At 40.5% G+C, this 11,802-nt stretch overlaps 2 protein-coding genes across 4 annotated transcripts in view; both read right to left on the reverse strand.

Moving 5' to 3' along the window:
- Positions 1–4,342: 4,342 nt before the first annotated feature.
- Positions 4,343–11,802, reverse strand: part of RESF1 (retroelement silencing factor 1) — a 34,735-nt gene continuing 27,275 nt past the window's right edge. For 2 of the 3 annotated variants that reach the window (XM_054719175.1, XM_008140533.3), the window contains 2 exons: positions 10,883–10,966; positions 4,343–5,059 (listed from right to left, as the gene is read on the reverse strand). In XM_054719175.1, coding sequence (XP_054575150.1) covers positions 4,887–5,059; positions 10,883–10,966 — 257 coding nt within the window. In that variant the 3' untranslated portion in view covers positions 4,343–4,886. The remainder of the gene's footprint in view (positions 5,060–10,882; positions 10,967–11,802) is intronic. The other variant, XM_028144136.2, reaches the window with a different exon arrangement.
- On the reverse strand, positions 6,714–10,745 carry LOC129149812 (polypyrimidine tract-binding protein 1-like). The gene has a single exon (XM_054719179.1). The coding sequence runs from the start codon at positions 10,676–10,678 to the stop codon at positions 8,216–8,218; it is 2,463 nt and encodes an 820-aa protein (XP_054575154.1). The 5' UTR covers positions 10,679–10,745; the 3' UTR covers positions 6,714–8,215.

An 11,802-nucleotide genomic window follows, 5' to 3' on the forward strand; every position in this document is an offset into this window, starting at 1 on the left:
AGATACAGGATGAATATACAAAATTCTGTTCCATTTCTAATATACTAAGAACAAAATAACCTAAAGAGAAATGAAAAGCTCATTTACAAGTACAACCAACACAATAAAATACCTAGGAGTAAGCTTAACAAAAGACTAAAGGGACACAGGACAGGAAACCATCACTAAATGAAGCAACCACTACTGAATGAGAGAATATATTTGCCAATGATACAGCTGATAATGGGTTAATAGCCAGAAAAATTTTTAAATATTGATTTTAGAGAAAGAGTAAGGGAGAAACATGGATTGGATGTGCTTTGACTGAAGATCAAACCAGTAATGTTGGCATCTTCAGATGATGCTAACCAAGAGTTACCTGGCCAGAGCAATATCCAAAATTTACAAAAATCTCATTCAACTCAACACTAACAAAAACAATCCAATTAAAAAATAGGCAAAAAAGCTGAACAGATACTTTTCCCAAAAGCACATACAGATGGCCAACTGACATATGAAAAGATGCTCAATGTTACTAATAATCAGAGAAATGCAAATTAAAACCACGAGATATTACCTCACCTGTCAGAGTGGCTATCATCAATGAATCCACAAATCACAAGGATGTAGAGAAAAGGGAAGCCTTGCCCAATGTTGGTAGGAATGTAGATGGTGCAGCCATGGTGGAAAACAGCATGAACTTTCCTCAAAAATTTCATTGCAGTACTAATTACAATTGCCAACATTGGGAAGTACCCGAGTGCCCACCAGTAGATGAGTGGATGAAAAAGCTGTGGTGCCTTGACTGGTGTAGATCAGTGGGTTGGGTAACATTCATTGTGCCAAAATGGTTCAATTCCTGGTAGGATGTGTAGAGAAGACAGAGGATCCATGTTCCTTTCTCACGTTTCTCTTTCCCTCTCCCTCGCCTCTAAAAAAATCAATATAAATGGAAAAAACAAAAGGTTGTGGCACATTTGCACAATATAATACTACGCTGCTGTAAAAAGGAAGAAAATCTGTCCTTTTGCAACAGCATAGATGGACCTAGAAGTTATCCCAAGTGAAATAAGCCAGTCAGAAAAACACAAATACCATATGATTTCACTTATATCTAGAATCTAACAACGTATACAAACAAAATAGAAACAGACTCATAGATATAGAGAACAGACTGACAATTGTCATGGAGGACGGAGGGGGTTTGAGGGGCTGGGTGAAAAGGGTGAAGAAACTAAGTATAAAGACCAAAAAAAAACCCCACCAGGCTGGTGTTGGGCACATGCCTGGGTTCTGCTATTGATGCCCAGTAGGGGGCATGCAGGAAGCAGCTTACCAATGTTTCTCTTATCCTTGATGTTTCTATCTCTCTGTCCCTTTGTTTCTAAAATCAATAAAAATATATTTTTTAAATATATTTTAAAAAAGACACAAAAAAACTATATGGTGATTACCTGAGGGAAATGGGGGTGGGACCAGATAGAATAGGGTATATACAGGATAAATGGTGATGGAAGAATACACATAAGATGGTAAACACACAAAACAATTCACAGATACGTATTATAGAATTTTACACTTGGAACCTATATAATTTTATTAACCAATATAGCCCTAATAAATTCAATTTTTATAAAGGAAGTAAAGAACCTATACACTGGCCCTAACTGGTTTGGCTCAGTGAATAGAGTGTCAGCCTGCTAACTGAACGGTCCCAGATTCAATTTTGGTTAAGGGCAGGTACCTTGGTTGTGGGCACATAGTGTGCAGGAGGCAGCTAATCGACGTTTCTCTCTCATCAGTGTTTCTCTCTATCCCTCTACCTTCCTCTCTGTAAAAAAATCGATAAAATATATATTTTTTAAAATCCAGTACACCAAAAACTATAGGTATTGTTAAAAGTTGAAGACCCACAAAAAAATTAAAAGATATTCTATGCTAATGGATTAGAAGAATAAGTATTGTTAAAATATCTACATTAACCATAGTCACCTACAAATTCAATACAATCTCTATCAATATCCCAATGGCAGTTTTCACTGAAATAGAACAAAAAAATCCTCCAATTTGTACGGAACCACAAAATTCCCCGAATAACCAGTGCAATTCTGAGAAAAAAAGCCCTAGGTATCCCACTCCCAGACTTCAATCTAAAACTATATACTACTACCTGCCCTAGCTGGTTTGGCTCAGTGGATAGACTATTGGTCGACTGACTGAAGGGTCCTGAATTTGATCCCTGACAAGGACACATACCTGGGTTGTAGGCTTAATCTCCAGCCGTCATGGTGCATTCGGGAGGCAACCAATCGGTGTGTTTCATTCACATTGATGTTTCTCTGTCTCTGATCCACTCTTCTACTCGCTCTAAAAATCAATTGAAGCCCAACTGGAGTGGCTCACCAGTTGAAAAACAACCCTAGAACCAGGCGGTCACAGGATCAATTCCTGACAGGCCACTTGCTCAGGTTGCTGGCTCAGTCCCCAGTGGGGATGCATAGAGAAGGCAGCGAATCAATGACGTTCCTCTCTCATCAATGTTTCTCTCTCTCTCTCCCTCTCTCCCTTCCTCTCTCTGTAAAAATCAATAAAAATGTATTTTTTTAAAAAATATCAATTGAGCCCTAGCTGGTCTGGCTCAGTGGATAAAGCATTGGCCTGTGGACCAAAGGGTCCCAGGTTCAACTCAGGTCAAGGGCAAATGCCCGGGGTTGTGGGCTCATTCCTTAGTAGAAGGTGTGCAGAAGGCAGCCAATCAATGATTATCTCTCATCAATGTTTCTATCTCTCTCTCCCTCTCCCTTCCTGAGATCAATAAAAATATTCTCAGATGAGGGTTAACCAATAATAATAATAACTATACTACAAAGCTCTAGTAATCAAAATGGTAGGAATGGGCAGAAAAACACACACAGAAGAATGGAAGAGAATTAAGGGACCAGAAATAAACAAATATACATGGAAAACTAATTTTCAATGAAGAAACCAAGAATATAACATGGAGAATACAAAGTCTCGTGAATAATTTGTTGGGAACCTGAACAGCTACATGCAAACCAATAACACTACCTACCTTAAACTATACACAAAAAAATAACTCAAAGTGAATTAAAGATTTGAATTTAAGACCTGAAACAGTAAAATACATACAAGATAACATAGACATTGAGCTTATGGGCTCTGGTCTAAGAAGTCCTTTTGTGAACTTAATATACTAAGGCAAATAAAACAAAACAAAAATCGTCTACATAAAAGTATCTGCACAGCAAGAGAAAACAACAAAAAAGGCAACCTAATAACTTGGGAGAAGATGATCTGTAACGGATATTTCAAGGAAGAAACTAAAATCCAAAATATATAAATAACTCATACAACTCCACAACCAAAAACACGTTAAGGCATTTTTTTAAAGACATACACATGGCTAACAGACATGTGGAAAGATGTTCACCATCACTTATTAGGGTAATGAGATAACACCTCAAATCTCTTAGAATGGTTATCAAAAAGTCAAGAAATAAGTATTGGAGAAGATGTAGAGGAAATGTATCCTCATACACTGATGGTGGGAATGTAAATACGGAAAACAGTACAGAGGTTCTTCTAATATCTAACAATAGAACTACCATATGATCCAGCAATTCTTCCTTTGGGTATTTACCTAATATAAAAACACTAATTCATAAAGACATATGAACTCCTATGTTCACTGTAGCATTATTTATAACTAGTAGCCCTGCACAAGAATCAGTGCACCAGTAGTTCTCTGCAGGGCTTGGTGGCTCCTCGTCCACTGCCCAGAGGCCCATCCGTGGCCAGGCACAGAACGCTTACCTCGTCACCACGGTGAAGAAGCAAGCTTTCTGACAGGCCTTTCATGCTGCTTGCTCTAAGCAGCTGCCCCCTCCCCTCCCGGGACTGGGGGACTCCAGCAGGGCTGAGAGGAGTGGGAGCAGCAAATGTTTCATCCTCCGCATGCGGCCGCGTGTCATCAGAAATGGCTACGCGTGTCAGTGCTGACACGCGTGTCATAGGTTCGCCATCACTGGCTTAGTGGATAGTTGTCTGAAGGGTCCCAGGTTCAATTCCAGTTAAGGACACATGTCCGGGTTGCAGGCTTGGTCCCCAGTTGAGGGCATGCAGGAGGCAGCCAATCAGTGATTCTTTCTCATCACTGATGTTTCCATCGCTCTCTCTCCCTCTTCCTCCCTCTCTGAAATCAATGTTTTTGAAAAAGAAAATATGAAGTTTACATTAGTAAGCACTGTTACTTTCATAAATTAAAATTAAAAAAATAAAACATCTTCCTAAAATGTGTCCTATCCCAAAGGTAGGAAATCAAACACAAATCAATCCATTTTGATTTCAATTGTTTTTTAAAAGTTTATTTCAAGTATAAAAAGTAATATTTCAATATTATCAAAAATTCTGTCAGTTTACTAAGTATAAAAGACTTCTGACAATAATAGTTAACAATTAGGTATAAAATACTTAGGAATATACTGACATTCAGAGAGCACTTTTGAAAACTAAATTCTGCAAGTTTTAGAAACAAAAATATATTTAAAGTCTCAGCTAAAATCACCAAGTCCTTAACTGAAGACTATTTTGCCCTCAGAAAAGGTAAGTTAGCATTTCAAAATAAGATTTGTATAACTCCTTTTAAAATAATGATATACTTGGCTCAATAATTTTGAAATTCAATGCCTTATGGTTTCCCTGAAAATAGCATTTACTTTTGTCTGTTACCCACAAATAAGGTTTTCAATGACATATATAACAAGTCGTAACCAACTCTGACTGAGGAATTTTATCACAGAAATTATGTATATTTACAACAACATATTCTGAACAGGAAATAATAAAAATTTTCTAATGCCAGTTACAAAATCGTAAGAATTAAAGTCTCAGAATTCTTTTAAAGGACTGCTACCAAGGCTTTTGCTTCTCTTCTCCAGATACATCTTCTTGTAGGTTTGAAATATTGCTTTTGAATCCTTTACTGGGTTTTTTAGGGTCTCAAGTCCATCTGCACTGAAGGTTCTGTTGATGTTTCTTGAATTAGCCAAGACATTGTCATCTACAGAAACAGAAATTTCATTTTACTTTATTATTCTCTTAACGTTAGTGAGCAAAACAGAGAAATCACAGAATCTTCTCTGGTATAAAAAATTAGGACAAGGAATTAAAAGCTTGATGAACTATGGCTTTTCTCAACTAATCAAATTAAAACTTCTTTCTTGCCTGTCCTTTGGGTGGTTTTCTACTCTCATTCCTTCTCTCCTGCCTAAGGTAAAGCAGTTCCGCTTTTTCCCTTGCTCAATAAAAATCTCACTTGACATTTGAACACAATTGCATGATCTTTTTAATTGCTATTTAAATGAACAAACACCAGCCAATTCGTTTTAAAATTCTGGCTTAGGCATTCTAAAACATGCCTATACTTTTACTTCAAACGGCTTCAGTGCTGTATTAGCCTCACTACTCCTTTAAATCATGGGGCCAGCATTTCATGTGCACTTCTTGATGTGCCTCTTTATTTCACTGCCGGTTCCCCAGATGCAGAATTCCAATACTTTTCATTCCTGTTCCAGCCATCCCTTTCCACACAAGGTAGGTTTTACATACTGCCTGGGTGGATCTGTCCTCTTATTCTTCTCCACCCTCATTCTTCTCATGAGGACAGTAATGCTGCTGCCTTAGAGGTGTCTGTTGCTTTCCATTAGTCAGTTACTTCCTCTTCTACAATAACCTGGACTTAAAAGTTTTATACGTTGCTCCAACCACACACGAAACATTGATACCAAAATTAGGTATATAATCCTTTAAAAAGGTTATAGTTCTTTAGGAGTCGTAGCATTTCTCGTCTCACATCACATAGGTTCACAATGTCCAGTTGATCTCTCTCCTCTCACGAAGTATCATCAGACTTGGACAGAGCTCTACAACTTGTATAACTGGGCCTTCCATCATCATTAAAATAGATCATTGCTCCCCTCTCCACATACAATGGAGAAATTAGGAGAGCATGTTTCCAACCATTCATTTGTACAGCTACAGATATTCACCGAGCTTCTTCTCTGGTTTGTTTTAGGTGGTTTTTTCTCCCAACATGATTCTAGGTAGCGGTGTTTCAGTTTATTGCTCATCCTGTTTGTGGTTGTTTTTATCCCTGTCATTTACCACCTGTCTGAACATCAATGGTCAACCCGTGCATGTATTCATCTTATGAATATTTTCTTGTTCAGATTTCAAGTATGGCTCTCTCCTTCTCTTTAGAGTAATACCAATGTCTGCTGTTTCTATGGCCCTTTCTTGCTTTCATTTATATGCTCATTTCTTTCACTCTTCTTTTTGAATTCCAGTGTTCCAATTAAAAAAAATATATATTTTTTAAATATCGGGTTCTCTTTTCTGGTTGTTTTCCTGCACTTCTCCTTTGATTCAATTTGAGCAATTTTCCTATTTGCACATTCAATGTGTATGACTCAATTTCACTGAGTATTTGTGCTTTCAACTGTTTTCTCAACTTATTCCTCTTTTATGAAAGTGTGCTTTCTTGTTGCTTTCTGGTGAAACTTTTTGTTTTCAACTGACTATTGTCTTGACACTCAATTAATATAAACCAAAATAAAACTCCAGAACCCAAGTTTCTAGTTCTTAATGCAAAACCCTAAAAGTCAACTAGATTCAACCAATTAAACTGAATGTTAAAAGCAATGGTTGGTCCTCAGCTCAAATACCTCCCCAGATATAAAAATCAGCATAGTCTCATTATGAAAATAACTCAATTCCACACTTAGGAATAAGATCACTGCTTCCCTCCCCATATCTACTACTGATAAACACATACACCGAAATTTATTTTTTCTTCAGAATACAGAGTTTATTCAAAGTCCAGCACAGACTGGCCAAACTGCCTTCAACAACATGAACAGAAAGCCTGGGGAATAGACAAAGCTGTTATAAAATAACTTTAATTCAGTTCTTTCCACATTACAAGTCGTCAGGTAGGCAGTGGAATGTGCCATATTCCCTCCACATTAACAATACTGACCCTGTAAATAGCTGGTATCAAAATACACATCTGTGTCACTATAAAAAACATGATGAACCTCATTTCTGCCATGTATAAAAACTTATATTTTTAACCTTGTTGCCACCCATACATGTAAGCTCAGGGTTCTAGGCATTAAAAAGAGAAGCCAGTCCAGCCGGCATGAAGTCTGGTCTGTGCAGAGGGAAGCCCCTAGGACTCATGAATGCAGAACTTCACAAGGAAAAAGACACAGCTGAGACTTGAGGGCTATTGTCCCACCTTAAGAGGCAGACCAAAAACAACAACAACAAAAAAAAAACTTTAGTCCAAATTTGCATGAAAAAAGAAATCATGCAAGTATGAAGAACCCTTGTCCTCCTAGAGGACAGATTAGGTGTAAGGCATCTGTACCCAGAGGTCTCAAGTCTGGGGCTTTCTAGAAAGAACCCAGGCTTCTCAGTGACCCCCACTGTGTCTACGCTGGAAACTAGATTCTGCCTTGCAACTTAACTCCAAGGAATAAAATAAAAGGTACAGTACAAAAGGTCATATAAGGAGAAAATTTAGATTATACACATACCATTTTTATCACCTTGCTATATAAAGTTATTCCTTATTTCTTTTATATATAGGTGAACACTAGAATATTTGGTCAACTGGAAATATTGCTAGGAGCAGAGGTCTGCAACTGCATCAAAGGACAATTCAGAAATTTATGATGAAACAAAGCTCCATGCTAAAGCAGCACCATGAACACACCTTCAGGTGTCTCATCACAGGAGGGGCATCTAAGCCAGGGGTGGGGAGAATGACACACTTTATGAAACGGAAGATTGAAATGTGGAGACATCCTATAGCTGGCAGCCTCTTGCCATATGAAGTACATGATCCCTGAGGGAGGCAGTCCCCAAACCCCTGTGCATTAACACCACCAAAAAAGCCCTGCCTGAGCAGTGCATTTTAAAGCACAAAAAGGCAGAGTGGAGGTTTGGGAACGCCCACTGCACAGGCAGCAGAAGGCACAGGCAAGGGGCACCAGTGAGGAGGAGGAGGTATCCTGTGCACCTGGCACCAAAAACCTGAGGCTGGCACCCCATCCCCACAAGGTGAGCAATGTGAATTATATTAAAAACACAGGTAAACTGATTTCTCTTAAAAAAATAATCTCTGGTATTTTAAAAGTCATTTCAGCAGCTTTTAAAACGGCTCTTTTCTGGAATGATGAGGTATTTTGGAAAAGGTCACCCATAGGTGGTGGTTATCTCCTAGGTCGTAGTAGTGCAGGTCGATGAGGGCCTGGATGGCATCTTCCACTGAACCCATCTTGATCAGCGCCATTCCCCTGTGCATCCTGAAGAACTTGATCCTTTTGACAATTCTGCCGTTGCTGGAGAAGAGGGCCTTGAGGTGGTGCGCAGATGTGAAGGGTGGGATGTGGGAGAGGTACAGGTACTGTGAGGGTGGGAAAACGTTCTGGAGGTTCTTGGAGCATGCTTTCCTGAAGCGGTGCAGGGGTGAGTTGCTGTAGTCTTTGGTGAGGCCCAGGTCTGCCTGGCCCTCACGGAGCAGATGCACATCTTTGTGCGGGGTGACCGTGATGAGCATAGGCTTTCCATACAGCTTATGCCCGTTGAGGTGGCTCATGGCCAGCTGGGCCTGGATGCCATCCGCCATTTGCACCAGAGCTCGTGTCTTATTCTTAAAGAAAATCTTTGCCCGCTGCACATTGCCATACACGCCGAAAATAATGAAGAGGCTTTGGATTTTGATTCTGTTAGGGTTGAGGTTGCTGACCAGCAGGACACAATTTGCAGCCCCTGCTGCTGTTGACTCCAACGGGATGGCCACAGGTGCTGGGCCTAGGATGGCAATCTGGCCTGCTTCTGCTGCTGCTGCCCCTGGGGTGGCAATCTGGCCTGCTTCTGCTCCCCCTGACACCGATGGGATGGCAATCTGGCCTGCTTCTGCTGCTGCTGCCCCTGGGGTGGCAATCTGGCCTGCTTCTGCTGCCCCTGACACTGACGCGATTGCCACAGGGGTCAGGGCCTGGAGCTCATTGGGATAACAGTGGCCTGCAGTTTGAGGAATGAAAAGGGTAGACAGGAAACCAGCTCCTGATTTCAGAGGGGCTGACATTATCGGAGCAGCACTGAAGGCTGAGGCTACGACCTGGTCCTCTGAGGACTGGCTGTCACACCAGGGCAGGTGAGGATAGGTGTAGTCTCGGCTCTTGCTGCTGTTGTACTTCGCATTAAGGATGGATGAGTTGGAAAAGCTGATGCGAACTGTGCAACCAAAGATGTTCCATTGGTCCAGAAACATCTTTGCAAGCTCGGCGCTCAACGGTTCAGCATACTGCAGCAGTGCCTGGAATGTGTTGTTCTGGGTGAAAGTAATGATTTTCAAAACTTTGCCAAAATGGGAAAAGATCTGGTGAAGCATGTCCAGGGAGAAGGGGTGTAAGAGGTTCTCTATGATAATCCTGAGCACTGGGCTCCGGGCAGTCATCTCCATACCTGCATCCACAGCAGCTGCGCCCACAGGGCCTACATCCTCAGAGCCTGAGCATACAGCACCCGTGCCCAGAGAGCCTGGACTCACAGCTTCTGAGCCCTCTGGGCCTGCCCCCACATCCACATCATTCACAGCTCCAGCATCCACAGCTGCCACATTCATAGTACCCACAGGACCTGCATCTATAGTGCCTGCACCCACAGAACCAGCCGAAGAAGCCAGTTTCCTGGACTGAACTGAGTTCAGAGCCTGCAAGGCTGACTGGACCTGTGCCTGGTTGTGTGAGCTGCTGGTATTCAGTTCCTTGAGGTGGGAGAACTGGATGTAGATGGGCTGGCCTCGAAGCATGGGTGTCTTGGAGGTATAGTAGTTCACCATGGTGATGGCAGCCTCCTCTGTGTTCATCTCAATGAATGCCTGGTTTTTCCATTTCATCATCAGGAGGTTGGTGACCTTCCCAAAAGGCAGTCCCAGAAAAATGACCTCCTCCTCAGTGACATCCACAGGGAGCTTTCCAATGCAGATCACTCGGGAGGGAACATCTGAACTTCTGTTGTCACCTTTGAACTTCTTACTGTTGCCTTTCATCTTCTTGTCACCTTTCAACTTACTGCCATCACCTTTCAACTTCAACTTCTTGCTATCAAGTTTTAATTTCAACTTCTCGTCAATTTTCAACTTACTGCCATCACCTTTAAATTTCAACTTCTTGCAGTCAAGTTTCAACTTCAATGTCTCACTGCCAATTTTAAACTTCTTGTCACCATTCAAGTTCCTGCTATCACCTTTCAATTTCAACTTCTTGCTGTCAATTTTCAACTTCAACTTCTTGCTGTCAATTTTCAACTTCTTATTGTCATCATTCAACTTCTTGCTGTCACCTTTCACCTTCAACTTCTTACTCTCACCTTTCACCTTCAACTTCTTGCTGTCACCTTTCACCTTCAACTTCTTGCTCTCACCTTTCACCTTCAACTTCTTGCTCTCACCTCTCACCTTCAACTTCTTGCTGTCACCTTTAAACTTCTTCCTGTCATTTCCATTTGCTACGGAAGCTGAGTTAGGTCCTGTAGTAATGCAGGCAGAGGATAACTCATCAGGTCCGCGCTTTGTACCAGCTGCTTTGTCTAAGACAATGCCATCCATTGCATACAGAAGAGACCCACGGGGGTTGGAGTGGAGGCGCCGGAACCGAACCAACAATGGCTCTGAGTTACAGACTCCTAAATCATTTTTAAATGAATATAAATAAAAATAAAACTTCACAATAGTATCATAAATATAATCCAGCTTATATATGACAGACTAACAGAGAAATAAAGAAAAATATTAAATAGTATATGATTTTACCTATTTCTTGGTTGGCTTCTGGAATTCTTTTCTCCTCAGGTGCACCTTTTATCCAGTCTTCTTTGGAACTTTTTATTCCTGTAACTATTTAAATATTCATTTTGAAATGTCTAGATATTGTTATTCACCAATGAAGAAATATCAAATTAAGCCTAAAAGGTATTATAGTCACATCACTCTAAAAGGGTTCAAGAGCGCTAGCTGGTTTGGCTCCAGGGATAGAGCATCGGCCATGGACTGAAGGATTCTGGTTTAATTCCAGTTAAGGGCACATATCTCGGTTGCAGACTCAAAACCCCAGCCACAGTCAGGACAGGTGCAGGAGGCAACCAATGTGTCTCTTCCACATAGATTTTTCTCTCTCCTTCTTTACCCCTCACTTCAAATCTCTGTAAAAATCAATGTAAAATATCCTCAGGTGAGAATTTTTTAAAAAAGGGTGGCACCAGGAAAATTCTTTCTCATATTTTAAGTGCCTAATTTTCTCAAATTTGAAAAACAATTTACTTTAAAAGTTCAACATTCGCTATGCAATTACTTCCACTTGAACACCATCACATCTCAAGGTATTAAAGAGCACATAACAAACGTAATTCACATTGCCTCCACCCACTTTCAAGATTCACATTACATCCATGCCTCAGATTCTACGTACCTGATTAACAGCATGAAATTAAATAGTTAAAATAATACCTCTCTGACCCTCTAAGAAAATGTGCCTATAAGGCACCTTAACAGAGTGTCTGAAAAGCAGAAGAGAAACATTTCCATTCAGATCCTTCCGTTTTTCGATCTGAATTTTTCAGCACAATACTTTTTACATAATATTCACAACTCCTAAATAAATGTTTGCATACCACCACAAATGATCAGTCATCTATTTTCTCCTTTCCTCCCATACTACATTGAATATTCTATAA

This window comes from Eptesicus fuscus, chromosome 7, assembly GCF_027574615.1.
Source record: "Eptesicus fuscus isolate TK198812 chromosome 7, DD_ASM_mEF_20220401, whole genome shotgun sequence".
NCBI classification, from domain to species: domain Eukaryota; kingdom Metazoa; phylum Chordata; class Mammalia; order Chiroptera; family Vespertilionidae; genus Eptesicus; species Eptesicus fuscus.